General features: G+C 39.1%; 1 protein-coding gene across 1 annotated transcript; it reads left to right on the forward strand.

Annotated features, from left to right (window-relative positions):
• The first annotated feature begins 1,502 nt into the window (after positions 1–1,502).
• SLC17A8 (solute carrier family 17 member 8) lies at positions 1,503–26,368 on the forward strand. Its single transcript, XM_057385345.1, has 11 exons — positions 1,503–1,720; positions 8,560–8,812; positions 11,349–11,467; positions 14,811–14,925; positions 15,398–15,485; positions 17,372–17,458; positions 18,374–18,513; positions 19,679–19,828; positions 20,441–20,573; positions 23,620–23,747; positions 24,377–26,368. The coding sequence occupies exons 1-11, from the start codon at positions 1,620–1,622 to the stop codon at positions 24,713–24,715; spliced, it is 1,653 nt and encodes a 550-aa protein (XP_057241328.1). The 5' UTR covers positions 1,503–1,619; the 3' UTR covers positions 24,716–26,368.
• The last annotated feature ends 881 nt before the right edge of the window (positions 26,369–27,249 follow it).

Raw genomic sequence — 27,249 nt, forward strand, 5'->3', positions numbered from 1 at the left:
AAAGCTGCCCTGAGGCGTAGGCCTAGGCCTGAGAGAGTGTGAAGCCTGCAGCCCCAGGGATACTGGCACTGGAAAGGTCATTGCAAGGGTATTATGGCAGGCTGCTGCCAGAGACTGGATGTTGCATGGCTTGAACCATGCTGGGGTGCCAGTGCCTGTGTCTGGTCTGGCTCAGGGACACCATGTAGGTTGTGGTAGAACAGGAGCTGTGGTTGATGGTTTTGCACCTTCCTGCCCTCCATATGGAAACTCTCAGCTGATGACTTCCAAGGGTAATCTATTCTCATCCKGCTGTTGGCCTGCTGAGGAGCTGACAGGTTCTTAATTTAACTGTCCTTGTAGGAGTAAGGTAATGTGCCAAACACAAAGCTCTCAATTTTTCCAACAGTCTACAAGTTTTCTTCCTTTCCCCTCACCTAAAGAGAGGGTCTGACTGTGGAGGGAGTATATGAAAAAGATGGGATTTCTTGGTTTTTTGGTTTTTTTTTTTCTTTTGAGGGAGTTTGTTTGTTTGTTGTTGTTGTTATTGTTATTGTTGTTGTTTGGAGTTTTATTGCTTGTTGTCTGTAACCCAAATCCAATATCTGAGGCCTTGCCAACTGCAGAAATTCTTCCTTTGATTCCTGCCAATGTGTAGGCATGATGAGTGGAGTGTTGGGCTGCATTTCCACAAGAGTTTTCATTAAGTACTTTCTGCCTTATGATGTATGAAGTATGATGGGAAAAGCGGGTTGTTGTCATGAAGTCACATTGAGTCGGACTGGTTCACCTCTTTGAGATGCTTTGTGTTTCAAGAATGCAATGGATTTAATTTATGGCTGGTCTGCCATTGCTTATTCAAACAGCATTGCACCAATGTACCTCTATGTCTGTGTGCCCAAGGGCCCAGCAACATCAATAATAAATGACCTGACTGGGGAAGGCAGTTTTGGGTTCAGACCAAMAAGGGCATCATGGTAGGGCCTTCCCCAGGCAGGGGGTAAATAGTGAAGGAGAACTGTAGCTTGCAATAATTCCCTCCCTGCAGAAAGGACTCATAAATATTTAATAAACTTCTGGCCCTTGCCATAGATGAGGTCTTATTAGCGAACTGGAGTGGCTTGGGGACAGGTATTGTGTCTGTTACTATAGCACCACCTTGCACAGGATCTCGTGTGAAAGAGGCAGGGAGGGAGGGAGGGAAGGAGGGAGGGAGAGGGAGGGAGGGACACACTGAGGATGAGCCCCAGCGAGCCAGCCTGAGGTTTGCCTGTGGAGCAGGCAGTACATCCTGCCCAGGGACGGGCCCCCAGGAGCACCTCCATCTCGTCAGCTGCGGCCCCCGGAGCAGCTGCCCCAGCACAGGCACCAACCAAGCACGGCAGAGCTGCTCCAAGTGCCGTGCCGAGTCCCTGAGTGCGTCTGAGGGGCTTTGCTCCAGATCTCCTTCTGCCTTTGGAAGAKCTRATTTTTTTTTTTTTTTTWAATTATWTTTTAGCYRCTCCTTTCTTGAGCAACTGGTTGTTATTGCAGAGGTCACCGAGGGGACTGGTGGAGGCTCCCAACTCTGGCATTGGGAAATATGACAGCAGAAGTGAATGCTTGTTAACATAAGGGATTGACTGAAGAAGAAAGAMAAAATGCCTTTCAAAGGGCTCAGYTCACTGAAAGAAAAATTTTTTAACCCAGGAAAGGAAGAGGTGAAGAACACCATTAGTGACACGCTGGGGAATCTGAGAAGGTAAAACCCAAAAAAAAATTCCCAGATGGGTCCATTGATGCAATTTAAGAGAAATGCAATATAGAAAAAATATATAAATATAAAACAGAATATAGAGTTGCAAAAGTAATATCTGAGTTCAGGGAGTGAGACATGTTGCTGTGAGACAGATGATGTAAAAGAAGCAGTTACAACAGCAAATGACTATSGTTCATAGAATATTTATATTTAACAAAAAAGGGTGAAAATAAATATAAAGTATTCTAATATTAAAAAGAGTTTGAAAAAGTGTTTAATTAAAAAACTTTTAAATAATTAAATAAGAATAATTCTGTGGTTTAGCTTGCATGAGAAAAAGCAATAATTTAATGGGAATTAACAGTCCAAAGTGATGATGCTCTTGAAATCAGACTTAATGTCGTAAATTACAGGTTTGGGTTTTTTTAAAACTTGTTCCTAATCAGTAAGAGAAAGTGTATTAGAGATGGGTATGTGTGTGTTTACTCAGACTAGGAAATTAGAGAGAGAAAAAAGAGAAGCAGCTGTTTGCTAGCAAAAGCAGAAAAAAAGATTAAAGGCTTTCATCTTAACTTGACAGTTTTATGAACCAAGARATGAAGATTTTTATTTTTAGCTAAATGAAAATCTGATGTAAGACATGACCAGTTTTATAAATGGAAAGATATTTCTCATTTAAATACAAGGTTATTTCTGTTAGTAGGGGCTGCTGACAACACTTATTTGTGTAATCAATAGATGAGAGCCAGAGTGGTTACTGGCATTTCTTCCATGCTTAATATTAAGTGTTTTAAATCTTTGTGTGGRTCAGGCCAACATTTTAACTGAAGGTGTTTCTAGTGACTGACTTCCATTTGCTTTAAATCCACCAGTTTGCCTTCTATTGGGATTGCTATTTTGAGTCAAGAAATAGTTCTTGGCACATCTAAACATGCCTTTGATCCCAGGAAAACCTATAAGAATGTCTRTTTGTTATACTATAGCATATACATTTTTAAGAGATTCATAATAAGCACTGGTAGATTGCAGTTACTCTATTTCTGTATCATGTGAACAGAGTATCGGTATTCTACACAGYTCCTACTTAACTTTTATTAATTTACAATGTTATGGACAAGTCTGACGTTTTGCTTTTTTGACTTTTACAGTACTCTATAGTAATTCCAGGGAATCTGWTTATATTTTAGAACATTGAGTGAAGTAATTTATTCAGTGATAAATTCTCTTTGCTGTGGGCTCTGYTTGCTAGTTTGATCAAATACACATAAGGTTTGTATCTAGTGATATRTGATGTGTCAACATACCGGTTCACTTCAGTTTATCCAGATTGCTCTCCTCTTGAAACCGTGYATCAAAGATGTCATGCTGGTTCCTACACAGGTGATAGTACAGGCAACCAACATCAGCAACACTGCTTCTGAATCAAATTGACCCAAACATCACTTGAGATGCAAGAAAATTTGCTGAACTTAATTATTTTCTGTTTAAGACATAGGTATCCCTGTGCCTTCCTTAGATGTACCAATCAGCAGAGGAAATAATCTATAAAAGTCTTTTTTACCATGTCCACATTCAGATCTAAGTAAGAATTGCTGCAATTTGAGCAGTCTTGTAGGACATGCACAGTCATATTTGAAAGTTTCCATAAATTAATGAAACATGCATATTTTTTAATTTAAACTTCATTCTCTGCAGCTTAGTCTACAAATGAGAGCATACACTTGTGTTTTTACATGATGGTACATGTACTTATATACCAGCTGCAACCTCGACTTTGCTCTTCRTGCAATCCCATTGGCTTTAATGTGKTGTAAATGAGCAAAGAATTTGGTTTCTCTTCTAGCATTTGATCGATGATGATTTATAATAATGCACATCCTTGATTAGACCCCCAAATGTGATTTCACTGACTGTGGTGGGTTGATGTGAGGTCAAAACTGGCACAGTGGGTAGAAAAATACTTTTTARTTTTGGTAAATATGACTGGTCCATGCCTTCCTGCTCCATTTCCAGTCTCTTGCAAACAGCAGAGCAGACCCAACAAGAGCTGCTTCTCCATAGCAATTGTCCACAGTACAGCTCAAGTGCTAAAGCACAAGCAGTATAAAGCAACTTTCCACCTCCTCACAGGTGTGCTTATTTGGTGGGTGCTGCAAAATAAAGGTCTGCTCACAGGAGGTGATTTTATGGTGTCTGGACCCTGGAAAGGAGTCAGGGGGGACTGAACTGGGTGGCTCTAGAGCCATTCTTTCTTTAGATTACTGGCAGCTGTTTCATTTGAAAGATCTTAGAAGATGTTAAAAAAATTAATGCTTTGTAGAAAATATTTTTAATTCTTTTTTTCTTGATTAATTATATACAATGGGGCAGGAAAAAAATTAGAGGACTTAAGGCTTTAGTGAATGAAGATGAGAGTTGAGCCTCTGTAATTCTTATATTTCCCAGAAAAGAAAGTTTTTTCATGCAGATTTTCTTGACAGACACAAATACTTTGGTCYTTGTGTGAACTTAGTGCAGTCAAAGAAGAAGTCAAAGACTTCTAAGAAGCAGTAAGATATTAGGCTCTGCCAGCTCTAAGCATTTCAGGAGTCTTGGAGCAGATCACAGCAACTGTGGACTTACTGACGAAGTGACTAAGTGGGTTTACAGCTCAAAAATGTCACTTTCAATGTGAAAAGACACATGAGCCGTGCCACATGGCTTCTGTTTGAAATCTGTRCCCTGATAGGTGTAGTTCTGACTGCTGCAGATGTCCCTTGGTGAATTAGCTTAAATTACTGAAAATTGCACCTTGAAGCTGGGCAATAGACGCTTGCATTGCACAGGGCTCTTCTGACTGTGCTGCGTTGTCATGTTAGTCCTTTCAGAATTTCCCTTTCCACACAAGTAGAGAGAGTTTAGTGCCTCCCAGACCGTACAGTGCTGTGAACACAGAATCCAGCTGATTTGCGAGTTGTGCACTTGTTCCATGTTAGTGCAAGYGCAGCGCTGCACTGCGCTGCAGCACCCCACGGCAAACATCCCTGTGCTGAGGAGAAACTGCTCTACAGCCTGGGAGTGCAACACCTGCGAAATGCAGCCCCTTGGTGTCTGAGACTTGCTGTGGGTTTCATGCAAACACCATGCAGAAAACAGCAGGAGAGGTCCCCCGCCCTGAGTAACTTAAAAAGAGTTTGCATGTCTGTACTGGGATTTGGTACCAGTGCATMAAATACGGATTTACTAAGGAACATTATCACCTGGGCAAATCCTTGAAGGGTTAATTAGATCTCAAAAGATTGTATCTGCTTTTGGATTAACAATATTTTTGGATAATCAGTGTATAGGTTTCTGACGTTATGCAGGGATCATTGTAATTGTTGGATTTATAGGTGTGAGGTACAAGACTGCAACCTGGTGAAATCCATTCTAGAATGTGTTTTAACACATGACAAATATTAACATTTGCCTGTTACTGTAGAATCGATGAGTTTTTAATCAAATGAAATTAAATTCTAGTACACCTAATTTATCATTTAAAGAAAGAACTAACTCCTCTGCTAAAATCCCCTTAAATACAGAATGCTGAATGCATATGTGCTATAGCAATTTTATTTATTCTTGGTAGGAATTTTTAAAATTTCTTTCATTCTTTCAAAATTCTGTGTATGCCAGAGCAGGTATTCAATAAAAAAGAGAAATTTTGCATAMAGTTATTATGACATTTGGGCACAGAATCTGGATGCAGATACCTTCAATGTAGCTTTTTTTACTTGCCAAGTATTGTATGTTTGCTGGGAAAAGGAAAAACAGATCTAAGGACTGAACATTTCCTGTGCGGGAAAATGCACCCCTGCATCTCCTGCATGAGACAGATAATTAGAGGAGAACACTGGCCCTGGAGCAGTTTTCTTCKAAATCACTGGTGTACAACTAGAGAAAATTTTCAGTGACACTATCGAAATATATGGATCAATTGGAAGTTAAATTTCCCATAATTTTATGCAGTTGCAATATCTTTGTTATACACCTGTTTAATAAAATAATACCAAAAAGCCAGTGCAGACACTGGCTCTGTGAATGCCTGCACCGCTCTAATATCTGCCGTTTTGGAGCGCTTTTGAAAAATAGTTTTCTCCAAGGCAAACCTGGTATAGAGGCATTAATATTGATCTTTGGGGGTATGAAGTATACAATGTGGATTTGGGATYATGGATCAGTCCTCAACTTGCTTCTTTTGATTAGTCAAATACAGTAGCAGAATAATTAATTTCTCTGCAGAGACAATATTGGTCTGTAGTTCTAGTCCTAGGTCACCACTTCTAGCAGTGAATTTGGAACAGAAGAATGTTTTCATGCCTATCTRAATTGACAGCCAGCTTAAAATGTCCAGATGTTTTGGCTTTGCATGAAGTGTCTAACCTTTTTCAGCTGCCCAAAACAATGCAACCACTAAAGTCTAACATCTCTCTTATAAATAGAGCCTGGTAAAGRTAAAAAAAATTGAAAAATTGTTAATTGATTTGATTCCATCARTATCTTAGATTTAATTAGAATAAAACAATTAAATTATTTCTGTTGGCTTGTTAATAACACTTTGGAGRTGACAACAGTTCTAAAAATAATTATTCAATAGTTTTTTTTTAATTCCTGAGGTATTYATTTTTGGTATTTCATTGTGTTTACACCCACTTCTATTAAGACATAGAGCATGGAATGTATGGTTTCTTCTTTTTAAAGTGCCTGACTGAATTAGTACTCCCATTTCACTAACAATTCTGTTCCCTGCAGGGGAATTGTAAGATCTCAATCACCCCCAATAACACTGCAGTAAGATGCATTTTCTGTGTTACTTGCTTTAATGCAAAATCTTTGCCCCAGTCTGACTGACAATGAGCTAAGAAGCTAACTTTGCAGTGGACACTGTTTTGAGAAAGGAATTAAATGAAATAATTCCAAGAGTTCCCTTCTGGCCCAAAACCACTGTGATTCTAGTGTTTCTTGAAAATGTCAGCTGATGGACTGTAGCATGCTTATTTTATTTTTGCTAAGACTATGGCTGAAATAATGGACTTATATTGTGATGTAAAAAGGAATAATATAGTAAATGATGCACCCGTTAGCTCTGAAGCCTAAAAGTGATGAGATTTTCAGTAGAACTTTATATTGGCAAGATATATTTAAGTGCACAAGAAGCCATACTTACCCCCTATATCTGTGAAATTTAGTGTTGAGTACTAGCTACTAAATTATGGGTAGTACATTAGGCTTACAACAACTGGAGAAAGCTGTGATTAAACCAACACTGTCCCAAAAAACCCAACCAGCTACTGTGTAGATCAGTCAGATGTAGCCCATCCTTGTATGCTCTGTCAACATTTCTTTACARTTGATTTTCATGTGGAAAACCAAAGTACATTAGATTTCAAATACACTCAGCCAGATGTGTGAAAAAAGGAAATAAGTTATTCCTTATCAGAAAAGAGGGAATTAAATAATTTCATCATCTTACATGGCAAGCTGGACTTCCTTCAGATTAATTAGCTGTTCATATTTTCACAGTACTCCATGTAACTCCATGGCAGACACAAAAGGAGCTGGACCCTGAGCTTCATTGTGATGCTGAAATTGAAAGGCTACTGATTGGGGCCTCCCTTAGTAAATGCATAACCTTGAGCTCATGRGTAATGCTCAGTGGACTAGTCATGTATTCACAGTTACCCATGCCCTTACATGTTTCAGAATGTCAGAAAAAACATACTCTGCATWTWAAAAAAATGCATGGAAAGACAATGTTAGGAAAGGAATTACCTAGCTCTGGTCTGGTGGGTGTGTCTAGTTCTTTCTTACCTCATGTTTTCTACCAGAGACTTTACCTGGTCCTGCAGCATGATGTTAACAGCCCTAATCAGATTGGGAGACTAAATTATTTTTTTAATTGCACTATTATGCAATTCTAGATTGCATGGAAGTGCCATTTTGTTTAATATGAATCTCTCAGCTAGATTGCTTGYAGCAAAAGGAAAGGCTGGATWTGCAAAGCCTGAGAAGCTGCACCCYTGTGTTAGTTGTAGCTGATGGRCARCCTCTCACAGGCTGATATGGCTYGGTGCCATTTGCTTCTATTCTGAGTAAGTGGGAGCACCCCCATGCCTGACACCTTCCCTCCCAGTTCYTCCCAACTCCACTGCAGTTGCCACACCAAATTTGATCCGAGGCAAAGCCCATTGAGCTTCCATTGCTGAGGGGTGATGAATCAGCTGCCCAGAAATTCTCTGCCTGCCTTCAAATCTCATTTCATAGTAAGTATTTTACACAAAATTCAACATGTTCTGCAATAGGAGTTGCAGGGGTGCACTTTGAAGCAAAATCAGTCCTCGTAGTGACAGGATATTTCAGAGAAGAGGGAATACCTGACTTCGAATGCCTTCGAATGCCTTCGAAAGGCAGAGAAAGTCTGGACCTGTCACTTTTACATCTTTAATGGGGCTCTGATGCTAGAGACTTCTCTTCTCTGCCGTACAGCCCTGATTTTTGTCTCACATGAGAAAACAAATTCCAGAGTTTGGGGCAGAGTGATATCATGCTTTGTGTTGTATTTGCCCTTTTCTTGAAACCTACTGGGAGCTCTGCTTAGTAGCTCTAGTTAKAAATTATGGTTAATTTAATCATATGTATATTTTCCTAAGAATCAGTGGAATCTATCATGACAGRCCTCCAGTTAGGTGTCATAGTTATGCTCATAAATAGCCTGTGAACATTTTTGCAGCTAGGTGTCTGGCTAGATGGCTCAGATGTGCGAACTTCAGAGGTCACTCTGGAAAGAGCAGTCTCTGCTAACCTTTCTYTCTTCATCGGTGTAGGAAGATTGATGGCACCAACGTGGAGGAGGATGCCATGGAGCTGACAGCAGAGGGGCAGCCTGTGCTGGCGAGCAGCCGCCGGCCAGCAATGTGTGAGTGCTACTGCTGTGGCCTGCCCAAGCGCTACATCATCGCCATCATGAGCGGCCTGGGCTTCTGCATCTCCTTTGGCATCAGGTGCAACCTGGGCGTTGCCATTGTGGAAATGGTCAACAATAACACTGTCTATATTGATGGGAAGCCAGAGCTGCAGGTGAGAAAACATCTTCCTTTCACTCTTCTGAGCAGATCCCATTGCAAAATCACCAACGTGCCACATAGCAAAGTCCTGTGTATGCATAAATTAAAAAACTGAAGGAGGGRTACACATGAGCCTTGATGCATATAGATGTGGAGGCACTTAATTCCTATTTATGTGATGAAGTCACATTACAAATCTGTAAGATCTGAGAATTTGCAGTGTCATAGAGAGGACGTAAGTACCTGAAATGAGAACTGAATTACTTTGCATGTCTACCAGGTCCCTGATCTGTCAGTTGTAGACAGATTTTGCTGTGGTGGCAGAAGCTTTTGCTATTCGCTATCTTTTGGGGAAAAGTGTTCTGATGCTACTGCAGAAGGAATTATTAATTATTTTATGTAGCACTGCAGCCACTCTTCATGTCAGTGGATAGTTTTCTGGATCTTAAAGCAGTCACTGGCAGTAAGGCATCAGGTTTTTGACAATGTGGATTGCTGTCTGGATATATTAAGAGCTAGGTACCAAGCTACTTWTGAATTTGCAGTAGATGGATGTGATCCACAGCAGATTCTACACAGCTTTATCAATGCACCCAAGCAGGTTCAAGTCATACCTTAATGTTGCCTGCCCTGCCTTGGTATTTGGCTGTGATGTTGAGTGTCCCTTTAYGGACTTTATGAACTTGAATCTCTACATTTTCTGTAATTGTTGACTTAGTTTTGGATGTCTTTTTGATGTTTTTGTCCTAACAAATTCACAGGAATCTTGACTYTTGAATTAAATGCTATGCAATTATTCATCAGCTTTTCTCCTAGATATTTTAACTTTGGGTAAAGAAGAGTRCAGAAAATGTCTATTGTAAATTTCCAAAGTTAAAAGTATGCCAGTCTCCATGACTTATTCTCACAGGAGCCATGCTTAGACTTCTTCCTGAATTTGTATTTATTCAGTCTAATCCCTGTTCCCTGTGGTCCTGGTGGAAATTCCAGGTTCTGCACTTAAGCAGGAGATAGTAGGTGCCTGCATAGGCTGGGAAAGTCAGAAGAGGAGGTTTYAGGAAATGGGAATAAATTCCTTCCCAATCTAAACTCATAGTGCTTGGGCATGAGCACCTCCTGAATGAGAAAATATTTCCATATCTCATGGGTTTTCTGCCTTCAGAAATTAACGATATCTTGAAACTCAGCTGGAAATCACTAGTAAAAAACTAGATGTTTAAACAGAARTGTTTCAGCACAGGAAAGTGGAACACATCAAAATGCATCTTAATGGGGAGGAAAACCCTTTAATCCTCTGTAAGCATGTCTGGCTAATTAATGCCATCTCCCTGCAGGTCACGCAATGAGCTGTTTTTTAATTTGCTCCTTTGTGAGAAAAAAAAATCTATGTAGTGGGAAAAACTGTTCTTATTTTTACATGCAGAATATATATATATATATAAAAGAGATATTAAGCCTTATCACTGTATTGTCAATTCTCTGTGGCATTTTAGTGGCAGTTTTAATTCTGAATTTAAAAYACGTCTGTGCTGCTTCCTCACAGAATGCTTAGCCACCTTTTCCTGACATGTGATTAGCATGAAAACAATTATAAAGCACAACATTATGACTTCTTATTGCTCCAAAAGAGTTCTTCAGAGCTAAGGGCTCATGGAGAAAAAGTGGGCCCTGTCCTTGCAATAGTGTATTTATACTGATTCAGGCCCAGAATGGAGGGCAGAAAGGGCACCTTGGATCTCCCTATCTGTGCTTTTTTCCCTCTGTGATTTGCATGGGGCTTTGGCTATCCGTTTTCTGAATAAGGTGTGTCAAAATGTCTTCAGAAAATAGAAAAGTCCTTGYTCAGGAGGARCCTCAAGAAGACTTAAATACTTAGWATTCAAAGATGAGGTATATGGTAAATGCATTTCTCTTGACTGCAGGCATTTTTGACTAGGAACCAGCTGTGACCAGCCTATAGTTGGCCTCCTGTATCCAAATCCAGCCCTACAACTGGCATCCCTTCTAATAAAAGATAAACTAGTCGCTGGCTACTGTGTCCTAGTTTTATTTTCAGATTGCCTTGTCTTCAGATATTCTCCTCACCCCCAGCTCTTTTCTTCTCCCATGCCATTTAATCATGACAGTAGATGGTCAGAGTTTGGCCCTGACGGGGAGAAYCATGAACAAATCTGAAGCAACCTTGCTAATCTTGGGGAAATAGGATGCCATTGAAAGGCAGCAGGTCCTTCTTATAACTGTGAGCAGTCTTGAAAACAAAGGTTTCAAGATTAAGGAGCYCAGGGGGAAGCAGTGGCAAGTGACCAAGTTGAAGGTCCAACATTGGCTACTTTGTGGCTGCACTTGACTGACAGCTAAGGGCAAAAGCCATAATCTCACAATGGAATTGAACATCCTTTTGCCTTAACTGGGGCTTTCAAACTCAGCAACCCTGAGCAGCCAGTGTAAAGAGGCCTGGTTTGGAGCATGGAGTGATTTCTGTGTGACTTCTTAATTACCTTACAATCAGTATGCTTCATCTTACAGCATTTGTCCCATTTCCTTTACAGWCAGCCCAATTCAACTGGGATCCAGAGACAGTGGGACTCATTCATGGCTCTTTTTTCTGGGGTTACATTGTGACACAAATTCCAGGAGGGTTCATCGCAAACAAATTGGCTGCTAACAGGTAAGAAGACAATAAGCAAAAGAATTAGGCTTTAGAGCCTGGAAATTGTTTTACACTGTGTAAATGTCAATTACTAAAACAGTGAATTAATATGTTTCAGGAATGCAAATCTGAATCTGAACATGTAGTATTTATGTCTGTAATAAAAAATGGGACAAGATTTCCGTTATGGCTCTCTCGCTGATTCTTTCAATTTCACTCATTCATCTCAAATATTTACACATTTCTTCTCTAAACAATAATGTTTTCTGGAAAGGGTTAGGAAAATGACACCTAATGCTTCCAACAGTGGTTGAAGCTTTTGACATTAAGAAGTTGTCTTAGTGCTTTTTAGCTCGACTTGACACTAAACAGTAGTTTTCCAGCAGAGTTTGACCTTTCTTCTTTAAAATTTCCTGTGGACTGAAGCTGGGCATGAAGGAATCACAGAGTAATTTATATTCTGAAGTCAAAAATACATCCTTGCACACACAAATATCCTTGCCCTGTCTGGATACAGTACTGACTGCCATTAAGATTGCATAGAACTTCTAATGGAGCCTCCTGATTTCTGCTTGGTGATCTCTCAGAATCTGTACAGATTTCTTTTATGATCAATGTGTTTGTCAGCCAGTTTTTATTATGTTTTTTAAATTCAGCTGCTTTTGAAAATATGAATAAGGAAAGTAGTTAGTTTTTTGAATGTTAACTTTGATTTTGGGCTTTACTTCGAAAGGTCTTCAGAACTTTGAACATGATCTCAAGAGAGACAGATTTAGTCTGAAGAGAGCTAGTTGTGAATGAGCTTATGAGATGTGCACATTGAGGGCATTTGAGATCATCACATTAAAAAAAAAAAAAGAAGGTTGGTACTAACTTCATTCTCTGCGAACAAATGTGACTTATCTGCAAATACTGACAGAATTGGAAAAGGTCTTTAAGATCAGTTACATAGTGTACTTTGCCCCAAATCAAAGTACTTTGCTTTCTGCATTCTGTAAAGAGTTATAGGGGTTACAAGGCTGCCTGGATGTTCTTCTCACTCATATGCCCTTGGGGAAATTACTCCAGAACAGTCATCCCATAGAACTGCCCATACTGCTCAGTCCCAACTTCCCTCTGTCCATAACCAAARTTACTCAGACTTCAGTTTGCACCTCTTCTTCAACACWGTTAACATCCTCAATTATTCATTTSTCTCTCACATCACAGTGCCTGGGCAGAATATTTTTCCATCTGCCAAATAAGCCAAACAAATTAGCTAAGCTTAATCACTTCTCCAGCCTTTCTAGTCTTGCCACCAGCTTTTGTAGCAGACGGGCTCCAAAACACAGATGCGCACACTGTCGGCTGAATAATTCAGCATATTATTAGTTTGGCTTTTGTTTCCTTAATTTACTTGCAAACAGTAAAAYCAACCATGTTTATATTGTAACTTGATGAATTCTGTCAGTAGACTGCTTTTTTAAGCACATGCCATGCACAAGCACAGAAAAATCTACATGTCTCTCCATGAGAGAGGTAGCTCAAAGTGCAACTCAGTCTAACACTGTACTACAACATCACACTATGCATTTGACTATCATAACTGCATTTAGTAGTAGAATTTGCTAAGGAACAAAAATAGCTCAAAAGCTGACCTCAAAGAGTATTTCTATTTGCAGAAATAGGATTCATTAAGTCCCTGGTTTTCCTTTATTCCTTGTTTACCCAACCRATTTCGGCTTAGGTAGGTTCACCAGAGGTGCCAAGTTTCAGTTTCAGAGTGGTTGTTTGCTAAGACACAGGGCAGGAAACCAGGAGCTCTGTGGCCAATGAACCCACCACCCCTAGAAAGAGAAAAGCTTTGTTTCATCCCAGCTGCACTCTGGAAATTAAATTCTATCCTATTACYCACTTTACAGATTTAGGCAAAGACTCTTTTGCTGCCTGTTTAAACTGTGCTTAATCACAACCTTGAATATATATGTATAGACGAGCCATTCCGTGCATTTCTCTAATGCACATAATTATCTGTAACAATGTGGGATTCAAAAGGATCCCAGAATGACTGGAAATACTGAGTATTTTATGGTTTTGCACCAAAACCCTCTAACACTATGTGATTTGCCCTATACATTCTTCCAAATTGATGTAGATCTGCATTCCACCAAAAAGGTCATGAGCCATTTAGTGACACCATCCCTTTAACTTGYTGCTTATTCTCAAACATGAATCTAAGTGTGATTTCAGCATTGTTTGGTGGATATATGGAACATGAGGCACCTCTTGATATCAGTTTTCAATAAGAGCACCCTTCTGGGCAGAGGAGCCTGTAGGTAAAGAAGTCTATTTCGATTCCAAAGTGGCAGCTGCCCAGGGATCRTGGGAGGAAGGACAGAAGAATATTGTGAATGAATTGAAAAAAACTGGAATATTTCTAGTCAAGGTGGAGATCAACTTCTTTGGGATAAATGACAGTGAACTGATAAAAAGATACTGGCYCTTTGTGGAAATGATACTCAACTCTTTAAATTGTTATAGAAGAGTGACTGGTTCTAACTCAATGTAAATGATGCGTTAACAACCTATACATATTAAGAGTAGGCATTAAAAGAAGTAGCAGAGATTGGAARCTCAGTCTTCAGAGACAGCTGTTTGGATAATTAAACAGGTTCCCTTTGTAACAGTTTCTTCTTTCACATGCTCATTAATTCACATGATTTGCTGTAGTTCCCTGAGTCAATAGTGTTATGATAGCAGACCTGATATTTCTATTAGTGGTAAGAAAGCAAAATGCAAAAGTCTTTTCTTCAGGCATTACAATAGAGAGATAAATAATACTTGTTTCTCAGTTAAATGTTTACTAGGCTTTGAAAGCAGCCTCCTAAATGTCAAGATATGACTGTGGGCTTTGTGTTCTAGTTCATATTTTCAGACTGTTTTCTATACAAATCACTTCCTTTGTCACTTCTCTCTGCCAGCCTAGTCAGCTTCTTTACTTTTGTGCTCATCTGTTCAGTGCTTTCTTGTCACTCAGATAATGAGCTGCCTAGGCATGGGCTGTTGCTTTTGTCAATAGGTGAAGAGAATTTAGATAAAACAGTGTTGATCACTGACTGTAGAATTTTTTGTGCTGTAACACAACCATTTATCCTACTGTAAATAATAAGACCAGACACAAAAAYGAAGTCACATATATTTCCTGTGAATAAGTTTTCAGAGACTGAAATGCAAACAATTGAAATACTTATTTAAAAAAAAAAATAATTATAATAAAATATTTTAAAATTAGTTTATAAATACTTTGATGTGGAATATGAAAACAGCATCACTTCTGAAAAACCGATAATTTTACTCCCTTTCATGTTACTTTTCTCCATAGGGTATTTGGGGCAGCTATCTTTCTAACATCTACACTGAACATGATCATACCTTCTGCAGCAAGAGTGCATTATGGCTGTGTGATGTTTGTTAGGATTCTTCAAGGTCTGGTGGAGGTAGGAGCACACACCATTTTTGTCCTTTCAACGTAGTTTGATTTTGAGACCTGTTTCTAAAAGCTATAAAATCTCTTTTGATCAGGGTTTCTGATCAATATACGGTTTTACTTGATACTTACGTTTGGATGATAATTTTTTAATCATGCTGATTTATATTTCTAAGTTTACTTAAAAGTAAAGAAAAATCTAAGTTTCTGATGCTGCAATTTGAGCTATTTTAGTTTTATTGTGCCATCTGTGCTTATACTAAACAGCATTTTTACCTCAGAACATATTACTATTSAGGTAATAAATAATCCTGATTGGTTTGACATTTTCATACTCAAACAATCGAGCTGTTGCAGACTTACCTAACCCTTCCTACATCATTCCATGGTGACAAACAGCTAGACAGCATAGACAGTGTCAGCAACAACTTCAAGTGGAATGCAGTGAAAGCAAATCATGTGATGTGTGAAATGTCTGCCAGGGCGTCACCTATCCAGCCTGCCATGGGATGTGGAGTAAGTGGGCTCCGCCGCTGGAGAGAAGCAGGTTGGCTACCACATCATTCTGTGGTAAGTTGATGGGCTTGTATGGTTTATATTTTATGGTTTATATTCCTATTAGATTTATTTCATTACTTYCATTATTTAAAGGAAACATGCAAACCCTCTGCCATTTGCTACAATTAGCTTGTACTCTAAGCTTGTACTCTAAGCCTAGGAACTTGTGAGCCCTTTTCTGTTTAATATGTTATCTTTTCATCAAGACAACACTCAGAATGGCTCTCATAATAAACAAAAATGGTTTACAGGTTCATATGAGAGAAATTATATTGTATTTATTTGCTTCATCCTTAGGGATTCCATTTATTATTAACACTCAATGGATGTTCCTAAACAAGCACACACTTAAAAATTATCTTAAAAGGACTTCAGTCCGTTAGGCTGGCTGCTCAATATGCAGCAGTGGAGGTGATGTAACTTCTTGTCAGTAGCTGTTCTGCTTCGTTCTGTTTTGAGTTATGATCAGACATACACTTTGCTCTCTTCTCTGGGTCCCTTTCCAATGCTGACAGCTGAAGACGAATGTCTGTAGGAGGAAATGTTCAATAGAAAATGTAAAAGTCACAGGAAAAAAAAATCTGTCCATTCGCAATGGAGTTGTAAGACTAGGAAAAATACAGCACTAAAAGACAAGATAAAGGATAAAAGGAGGACTGAAGCAAGTGGAAAAAMCCCATGTTTATATATTATACAAATTTTATTTTTACAACATATGGCTTCAGGTTTTAGTGATTATTTAGGTGTTTACACTTCCTGCAGAAGAATAGACCAAAAGAAAAGACTCTCCACCCTCAGTGTTCTCTCGTTGAAATTCCTAACATGGGATCTCTAGAGAAAGATCCATCCTTYGGCTTGACACCAATTTTAGTGGCTACAGATCACTGATCCTTGYATTTGAAAGCTGCATAGGAACAATGGAAAAAATAAGAAAACCCAGGTTAAGCAGTTTCCTGGTTCTTCTATCTAAATTCTGGCCTGGGGCTTTTCTATTGCTGTAGGAAAAAAATAATTACATGGGGGTGAGGGAAAAGGATCAGTGTGAACCATTGCAGAGAAGGATTTGCTAATGAGTAGAGCATTAACAAATGTTTATGTACAAAACATGCACTACTCTCAAAACCACAAATATCCAATTTCCTAGAATAACTCAGAGCAACACTCTTCACATATAAAACCACTGGGACTGTGTTGCACTGAAACCTAATGTCTAGATKGCACTTAAATACTCATCTCTTTCCACGAGACATTTAGAAATATATTTCACCAGTATTATGTATTTCCCAATAAGAAACCTTGGCACAGACCATATTTTAAGCCCTTTTTACCCCCCTGTCAACATTTGCCTATTTATTCCAGCTGTTTGTTTATGCTGTTGATATGAATTGAACATGGTTACACAGACTTGGGATTGGTTTGAACACTGTCTCTGCTACCAGTGCTTGTGTGGTCATGGGTCTAGAGCCATGACAAGAGCCTCCCCATGTATCTGCAGTCATCAGGATTCCTCAATATCATGAAGGCTTGTGAAACTTGAATCACTAGCTTCTCCAAAACTCACCTCATACACCACAGGGCTAGGTGGGATTTCCCAYTCAAGTGCACACATATAGCTTATGCCTCTGTGGTGGTTTGTGATCAGTCTTGGATTTGCAAATCCTGTTTACCTACAGGGCACAACTCTGCAAAATGAGACTGGTGACCCATGAGGGGTCAGTGTTTCATCACCCCAATAAAAACTTTGGAGCTTCTGTCTCCATGTTCATAAAAAAACCAGCCAAACACACCCCTCCAGTTCTGCTCACATGAGCAACTGCCTGRGTCATCTGCTCTGAAATCTGGGCACACCTATCATGTGAAGTGTGTAGCTGACATGTTACCAATCTGTTTCTCTTCAGGGTCTTACGCAGGTGCGGTGGTCGCCATGCCCCTGGCAGGTGTGCTGGTACAGTATATAGGATGGTCATCTGTCTTTTATATTTATGGTGAGTTGCCTAACATGAAGGACCTCTGCCACCAGACTGGTAATGTCAGTTTTACTTAAACCTGTCTAACAAGTATGGATCAAAGTTGTTTTGATGAATTAAGAGATTGCAGATGGGTACTACAATTTATTCTCTACTCCAATTTATTATTGCAGATTCTGAGAGTTTTCATTTCATAATCACGTTTTACAAAAGGCTGTAAAATTGTAATGAACAGGCTGCAGCCAATGGTCACCCAGTGACAAAACTGGATGCAGTTACAAAGGTTCCTCTGCAGCACAAACACTCACGTGGGGCCTGCCCCACGGTGCACACTGACAGCAAATGCTACAGTGAATGCTGCCAATGGGGAGCCAAATGGACCTGAAAGCTTCTGTCCCGAGAAATCTTCCCCATGCTGCCCATCTTTAGTAAAGCAGTGCCCTCTTAACAAAGWGGTCCCACTACATGGGTATGGTCTTGTGGCTGATCCATGGCGCCTCATTCTTTCCCTCACAGTGTGTGGCAGAGGTGGCTCCAGCCCAGACTTGCACAACAGCAGCCCAGATGGGCTTTTCCTGGTCCTGACAGACCACAAGATTTGCCATTGCCTTCTTATAGTGAGGTCTGTCCATGCAGACTGTGGCCACATTACGACCTGTCTGCTTTTTTCCTTCCCCCAGTTCTACAGAGAGCTTTCCTCCTGCCTTTTCTTTTCTCCATGCATAACATGTAATAAAAATGTAATAAAAATCCTCAAATGCTTTGCAAGCAGGCTTACAATACACACAGAGTTGATTGCCCCATTTCGTTACTTCCCTGGGAATAACTTCTATGCAGATTTGGTTCAACTGGCACTTGAAACAAAATTCAAGGCTTGCAGATACTGAAGTGTAGTTTATTGGCWTTTAAAACAAAGTTGCTTTGCCTCTGCAGGAATGTTTGGGATTGTTTGGTACGTGTTCTGGCTGCTTCATGCCTATGAGAGCCCTGCTRCTCATCCAACAATAACCAGTGAAGAAAGGATATATATAGAAACAAGTATAGGAGAAGGAGCCAGCCTACATAATGCAAGTGTGAGTAAAAAGACTTTTCTTGYTGTCATTTGTGAGCACTTAGCTCACAATGAGATAAGCATGTGACTGGAAGGGTACTGTTGGCTGAATAAGAAGCTGCTCTACTCACTCTCACATGGCTCAGGTGCTTTAAGACTTCTCAGCCTCTCTCTGAGAAGATCCTGTAAGATTTGAGTTAAACCCTATTTTCCCATCAACTTCTCTGCATTCTCTTAGGTAACTTTTTTGCCAGTAGTGGAAAAAAAAGGTGATTCTTGATGAGCTGTTCATTCTTAGCTTTTGGTTTTGAACATGCTGGAACAAATGTGTAACTCGAGTTCTTTCCTCTTTGGGTAATAACCTTGCTAAGAGTGTAAAATACTTTTGGGCATGCTTCTGAAGTTTGGCTAAAGTCACTCAGGTCTTGGCTGGAGACACACATACACACATTGTTCCAGGTCGTGGATTTTCCCTGCAGTATGGTGGTTTTACTGCAGAGGAAACTAGTGCAGCCTTCATGGGTGCATGCACAACCACATGCATACGGTGGCCTGTAGAACACAGTTAACATGTTTTTCAAAAAAAAAAGGGAGAATGTCAATGTGTATTGCCAWAACTACAAATTCCAGCTTCTGACTGGATTTCTATTATAAATCAACAGATCCCCAAAGTATGCTTCCTGCTGTATGGAACATTGGAGCATACATACTAATTGAAAATGCCAAAGCAAGTTAGAGAAATTAAATTCTGTACCACAGGCCTTTTTTTTTCTGAATTAAATTAATTAGGGTGAAGAAAAGAGCTGCTTGTTGCTGCACTACTGCATGTCTCTTAGCTTAGACAACCCTTTTTTTAATGCTCCTTTCAATAGACTATCTCAAACTGCATCATGCCAGAATGCGGGGAATGGTGCAAGGTTTTCGCTACTTTTCTTTGATTCTTTTGCTGATCCTGTTATCCCAATAGCAGGATTCCAGAAGGCCTCGTGTAATTTCAGTAAGTAGGGTAATAGTAGTGCAGTATTCATCTTAAAAATACTAATTTTTCTAAGAAAATTTCTCTAGCTGTTTTTTTTTTTGCATCTGTGATGCAAGATGCTTGCAATGTATCAGATAGGCTTGATAATAGATACCATCTCTTTATTTTGCCTCTGTCCACCCAATTTTGTGGGTATTTTTTCCCCTAGAAATTTAGCACTCCTTGGAAGAGATTTTTCACTTCAATGCCAGTTTATGCAATCATTGTGGCAAACTTCTGCAGAAGCTGGACCTTCTATTTGCTCCTTATAAGTCAGCCTGCTTACTTCGAAGAAGTCTTTGGATTTGCAATAAGCAAGGTAAATRTCTGAGGTGAAGCAGTGACCTTCAGACCTCACCCTAGGAGATGCAYCARGGRAGGTTCAGGTTGAACAWCAGGAAGAATTTCTTCAYTGAAGGGGTGGTTAAACATTTGTAGAATTATATCATGATGCCACATTTTATGCTGTATGGTCTTCAGTCCACATGCAATGTGCAGGTGCTTCCTTCCTTTTACACAGTGGCAGGTTACAGGGGTAGATTTGTTATTCAGGAACTCCTTGAGAACATAAATAACAAAAATATATAAAAGCAGTTGAAAACCAAGACTTCTGCACTTCAATATCAGRACACATCAGACAGGGCTTTGTGTTGTCTACAATAGAATTTAATATAAACTGTCCAGTGCAACTCCATGAGTGCTAGGGATATTGCAKGGCATTTCKAAGCTGAGATTYTCACTTGTGCTCTGRTTTCTCCTCCTGGGGCCATAAAGAGATGTTTCTTCYATCACCCACTTTTGAACATCTGCTCTAATCAGATAAAGTGTCTGATGTAGGGGAAAAGAGGTGAAGAAATGTTATGGTTCCTGTTATCTTGCCCCTAAATCGTGAAGGGAAAATGACAGTAAGCTCTCATTTGTCTAATTGCAGGTTGGCCTTTTGTCAGCAGTTCCTCAYATGGTCATGACAATCATTGTGCCCATTGGAGGGCAATTAGCTGACTTCTTACGGAGCAGGAAGATCTTAACYACTACCACCGTAAGGAAGGTCATGAACTGTGGAGGTATTGTTGGATTCTGAAAATATGACATTTCAAAATGAAAATATGACTGTGTGCTGCAGTTGATGCAAGTATCATAGTGTAGTCCATATTTAATTGTAACAACAGACAATTTACTCAAGATTGCATTAACTCAAGATTGCATTCAATGGTTACTCTGAAGCAGAGCTGACGCCTCATGACATAAATCCTTACTCATATGAGCATGCTTTTAAAAAGGGAGGAGGCAAGAAGCATGGTTAATTGAAAGGGCAATAGAAAAGAATGATCAAATAGGCCTCATCCTGCAAACCCATACAGACAAACTTAACCCTGTATCATGGTGCTGGAAGAGACTCTTTCCCACCGGATGCAGTCTTGCAATAACTGGCCATATTCCCATTTGCTATTTCCAGCAGGACCCACTGACAAGTTTAGGCTGGAAGGTTCATTTGCGGGGGTAGGAAGTGAAGGATGGGCAATATCATTTTAACACAGCACAAAATAGTTCGTTTCCAGTTCAGTCACTGAACTGAAAAATCTGTGATGTGTAGGGTTGAGACTGAATTAAAGATTTCAAGCCAGTTAGCCTGTGAGGTAGTGTTCTGCTGCCAGTTGCTGGCTTGTTGTATTATCTATAGATGGCATGGGCTTCTAGAAATAGAGATGCCTGCAATCAGTGATACCACACAACTTGGCTATGCATCTTCAGAAAGGATGATCAAATTCATTGTATTTTCAGGGCATATTAATAGTGTCATTAAAACAAAACAAAACAGAGGGATTGTAATGTTGTACATTAGAAAATGTTAATTTGCAGTAATGGCAGAAACTGGAAGTTCCCTGTAATGCTCAGGGCTGTTGTGTTGGTAGCACATTTGTATGTAAAATGCTCTTTCATTCTATTTAACAAGAATATCTTGCATCACTGTAACTATGAGAAATAAAAGGCAAGTGTTTTTCTCCTTTACCTATAATGTTTCTGAATTTGTGATTTTTTCTGCCTTTTGAACAGTCACTTTGTCATTATTTTCCTCTATTACTCAATGAATTGACTTCACCAATTGTTTGTCATTTACACAGTAATGAATGAGGGGAAAGAATATATTCTCAATAAAATATACTAATATTTTTGAAAATGCACCAAGCTCTCAAGTATGTTTAAGAATGTCTAAAAGATAGGAAAGAATTATCTCACATTTTAAGCTGCTATTCTGGATAGTGCTTATTAGTATTTTCATGACCAATAGAAATTTAAATGTAATTCATTCTCATRTGCTTTGTCTGAAGGCTTTGGGATGGAAGCAACCTTGCTTTTGGTGGTTGGTTATTCTCATACAAAAGGTGTGGCTATTTCCTTTCTGGTGTTAGCAGTAGGCTTCAGTGGCTTTGCAATTTCTGGTAAGAATTAATCTTATTCTTGCTTTTGCTGTGATGAAAATGATGTATTATCCTCACTGTTCATTCTGTCATAATTTCTGTTATTATGTTTACTCTTGATGTGGCTACTTATGGATTGCTCCCCATTTCTTCGCATATCAGAAATAATTGACTTCAGCATCTATGACACATGTTGCACACAGGACGTGAAGCTTTGAAAGAACCTGCTCTTTATTGATTCCAGTTTACATCAGCTTTCTGCTGTTATTTTCTAATATACCTTTACACTGTCAGTCACCTTATCATCCTATTTAACTGTAACCCTGAAAATAGAGACAGATTGTGAGGGAAAGAGAGAATTATTCTGCAGTGAATAGTTGCACAAGGACTATCAGTTGCAATCCTGCCCCCAGCCCTAGCACCTTGTTTCTGCTTTCTGTGTCAGCCCACCCTCTGTTGCAACTTAAAACCAGCCCTTCTCTAGAAGATATTTCTAACCCTTTCATGGGTCTCACTCATGTTTTGTAGTCTCAGGCTGTTTTGTAGCACCATCAGTGCCAGCATTACTGAAAAARATCCCCTTTTGTTATGAAGATTGAACGTAAACATCTTCCAAGAAGACTGCCAAGAACATGGATCTATTAAACAAAATTTACCAGCAAATTTAACTGCTGATCCTCAGTTGTTTCAGGATTCTGCAGATGGGAAGTGGTTTTGCTGTTCAGTTATGAGGTCCTTGCATAACTGGCCATTTCTATCAATCAATTTTTATTGCAGGATTTTCCCAGTTGTCTACTTCTTACTTTATTTAAAACTAGGCACTTGGGATTCATTGTCATTTTTTTGTGATCAACTATACTTCATATGACTAATTTTCATTACTTAAGGAGTGACCATTATCTAACCTTATATTTAGTATTGTTTTTATTTCTYAATAAAATATGTACTCAAAAGACACACTACAGTAAAGGTAATGATTTTTCCCACTGGTTTATATTTTGTTTGTTTTTTTTTTTTTTAAAAAAATCAAAAAACCTACTACTAAACACTGAAAAACATGAATTAAAAACCGTTACAACCTAGGTAAAGAGATAGCAGACATTTGACTAATATGAGATATTGATTCCTTAAATAAAAATATTTGCCAAGTGCACTGTTTCCGTATGAGAAAATAACAAGTACAGGCACTTTAAACTTTAAATGAAGCCGAATCAAGCTTTATTTTCCATATAATCTCCAAAGGTGGGGGCAAGGAAGGGGGTTTGAAAAATAATAGGTATGGAGTGTTTTGTTATGTCTGGGCAGATTTAAGTTGGATATTATGAAAAGGTTTTTCACCCAGAAGATGGTTGGGCACTGGAACAGGCTCCCCAAGGAAGCGGTCACAGCACCAAGCCTGACAGAGTTCAAGAAGTATTTGGACAAGGCTCTCAGACACTGGGTGTGATTCTTGGCGTGCCCTGTGCAAGACCAGGAGCTGCACTCAATGATCCTGATGGGTGCCTTCAAACTCAGGATATTCTATTATTCTATGATATTTATCACCAAGATAACCCTACCATCCTTTCTGAGATATGTAATAGAGTGTTCCTACCCGTTCAGGCCCCTTCAGCCAGAATGGCTGTAGAAAACCCTGCTGGCCTGGTGTTGCAGTGCTGTATAGCTGACTGTTATCTCCCATTTTTTGAAGGATTCAATGTGAATCACTTGGACATAGCCCCACGTTATGCCAGCATTCTGATGGGGATCTCCAATGGCGTTGGGACTCTGTCGGGAATGGTGTGCCCACTCATTGTCGGTGCGATGACAAAACATAAGGTAACATGTCTCCCTCTTTTCTAGGAAAAGTGTTGGTAATGCAACAAAAGTTAAGACATTTCAAAGATTCCTGGGGATTYCATTTTGTCACTGGTCTCTGAAGCTGTGTTCTGTTTGTCTTAAACATGCACTTTTTTAATACTCTTGTGGCCTGATTCTAAACTATTATAAACTARTTACCTGTGTAGGGAGATATTATTTTCTACCCCCTCAACCTGAGTCTCTGCAACATCTCCATACAACTGTCCAATGCCTATAGGACTTGGAAAATTCCTCTGCAATGAGTTCATACCCCCATGGAAGGGTTCCTAAGCCATCACTGATCCACAAACATATTTATGCAGTTAGAGAAATCCCTGTATTTCCAACTCCATTAATATTTCACATGAAAGAGAGAAACTTCACTGTGAGAGAAAAAAATAGCAAAGAAACACAAGTTTTATTATATTTGCTGTAGTTATAAAAATTAAAAAATCTTTGCAATAATTTGCATAAATTGTTCTGTCTTCAGCATCAGGAATCAGACAGCGATCACTGTCATTCCTCCATATATGCTAATTCATGGTCTAAATCAGACAGTAATATTTCCTGTTACTGGAAACTTATTGAGACCTGCACCATTCTTTCAGACCCGTGAAGAGTGGCAGAACGTCTTTCTGATCGCAGCCCTGGTGCATTACAGTGGCGTGATATTCTACGCTATCTTTGCTTCTGGGGAGAAGCAGGAATGGGCTGACCCTGAAAACCTCAATGAAGAGAAATGTGGCATAATTGATCAGGATGAACTGGCTGAAGAAACAGAGATGAACAATGAAACTTTTGTAAGTCCAAAGAAAACGTATGGTGCTACCAGTCAAAATATTGAAGTACAGAGAAGGGAATGGAGGAAGCAACAGCAAGTAACAGAAGATATGGAGGAACAGACTTCTTATCATTACGAAAATGGAAATTTTCAGGATTCATCTTAATACTTGAAACTGTAAGATTTGTATAGCAGCTACTCCCATGACTTCTTCTGCCTAGCTGCCCTGAATCATCAGGTATCCATATTCATTTTCTTATTCAATTATGTAAYATCTGGCCACATGGCTAGATTTGAGGGGCGATAGTTCCCTCCTAATGGTGTGTAAGAGGGCTAACGACAATGGGACCGTGATAAGTGTTCCTAAATCCTTTCCCAGCCATTGTATGACCTTAGGAGAGCTTCTGTGCCAGTTAGATGACCTGCCCTGGCAGAGTTCCTGCTTGATGCAAGCTGTAGAACTGACTTAGGAACAAGGAGTTCTCTCATTGAACAGAGAAAGGACAAGTGGTATCAGATGGTGGATCCACAATGATCTGTGTAATCCCTGGGTTTCCAGTGGTGTGATAGTCTGCACTGAGTGCCCATGCTTTGCCTTTCTAGGATTCCTGTAGGGTGGCATTTGAACTGCTTAATCCATGTCAAACCAAAAGCTCATGTTAAAAGATCAGAGMACAGGGAAAAGCAATTTGTGACAATAGGCTGTAATTAATTACTAATGGTCACTCATCAAGGGGAAGTGGAACAAGTAGCAGAGGTGGCACAGGATTGCTTCAACAGTTCCTACAAATTGATTGACAGATATCTTTATATGCACAGCCTACAGAGTATGGATAAGACAATAAAATGGATACTTGTAACATTTCTCCCCCTTGAAAGATTTTGTGCTGGCATGAAATAATTTTGAATRCAAAATCATCGTTAGTGATGCAATATTATTAATCCTTAAGACAGGAAATCYTAGCCTGTTTGATTAGCATTCTCACTCAATTCATTATTGTGAAGTAATTTAAATATATTTTTCTAGTATTATACTGWTAGAGTTCCTGGTCTCAATATTAACAGTCCTCATTTAGGTGAATGAGCTTACAGGAGTAAAATTCTGGATCTGGAACTTTTCACTGCCTCAATCTTGGTCTCGCTATGAATGAAGCACTGTACCATTTGACAGTTAACAGGCTACTTATGTATAAAAGTAATTAATTTTTGCCATTGGTATATGTTTGACAGTACAAAGTGGCTTTAGCCTTTTTCTACCATTTTTCGAATCAGCCAGTGGAGCATGCTGTATCATCTCAAACAGGTAACTTCAACTCAGAGACTCATTGTGGCACTACTTCTTTCAGAATGGATAACTTCAGTAAACTGTGATTTAATTTGTCACCCATTATGACTACTGYCCCATTAAATTCAAGTGTAAGCTATCTTGTCTAGCCTATGCTGTGCTTTGTAATGTTTCAGTATCATTGTTCTCATGTACCATATGCAGCCACTGTGATGCACAGAAGATTCAAACATTTCTCAGATGCGTTTTGTTATTTTATTGAAGTGCAATTGAATAGTATGAGTGAAATTGCATTTATACATTCCTTTGAATACATGGATGATTTATCTTCCCTACAAACAGGGATATTGGGAAGTGASCTAATTCTCTGTTCACATCTCTTGTTTCTCTTTTACTGAGCAAAATCCAAATGCATCAAAATCCAAAGTGTATGAATAAGAAGGAAAGTAATTTGAATGGATACATGACTCATTTGACTACAGTGAAGACTTTTTAATGGGTAAAAGCAGATAATTTAATGAAAGAGGTAGTACAGGTCAAACCTGCTTTAAAAAAACCAGTTTCTTAGTAAACCACTCCAAAATAATCTTGTAACTTTATTCTGTTGAGTCAGAAAAGAATACTTTTTTTCTTTAATTCAAAACTTTAGTTTAGACTAGAGTTGGTTATTTCACCTTCTGATACTTAGAATGGATATAAGAAAATACCTTAATTCTTGTAGGTTATAGTCAGCATGTAGGGATTTAATTGGCAGCAACTTGAGTCAAATGTTCTCATCAGTCTGTCATAATAGCATGACTAGCTGCTGTCAAACTGTTTTGCAACAWCCACTACAATTGACAAAGGAAAGAAGACCACTGCTTTGCATATGTGCAAACAGCTTCTTCCTCCCTCTCCAATAATGTAACATTCATAGAGTTGCTACAAGAATTCTAATAGGGAAAGTTCTGTTATGAAACGATTTAATAAAAGAATCTGTTTAAATATTATCTGATAGAGAAAAGAGTAGACAACGTATTAATCTAGAAACCGTAACATTTGCTTAGAATCAGCATAATTTTTCCAGTAATGATGAAGGGCAACTTTCCTGTCATTAGGAGGAACAAAGAGAGTGAATGTTGTTGTTATGATAAAGAGCTACAAATCCCAAAAGTTTAAGAAGTGGTCAGCTGGGCCAGGAGAGCCCCGTTGCCTCTCTGGTGAATGTAGCTGTTATTTTTTACTGTTGCAGATGCACCACAGCTGTCACAAGTGACAAGTCACAGCTCAGTTTAGCAGGATCATTTTGTATCCACAAACAGACTGCTCTTATTTATTCAGTGGAAGTTTGACTTCAATGGACATTTGWGCACTATTTAATACCCTGAAAGAAATGGTTTAAAAACATCTGGACAAGCTTTTGCATTTAAAAACCG

Source organism: Malurus melanocephalus, unplaced genomic scaffold (assembly GCF_030028575.1).
Source record: "Malurus melanocephalus ecotype Western Australia unplaced genomic scaffold, MMel_1.1 scaffold_16, whole genome shotgun sequence".
NCBI classification, from domain to species: Eukaryota; Metazoa; Chordata; class Aves; order Passeriformes; family Maluridae; genus Malurus; species Malurus melanocephalus.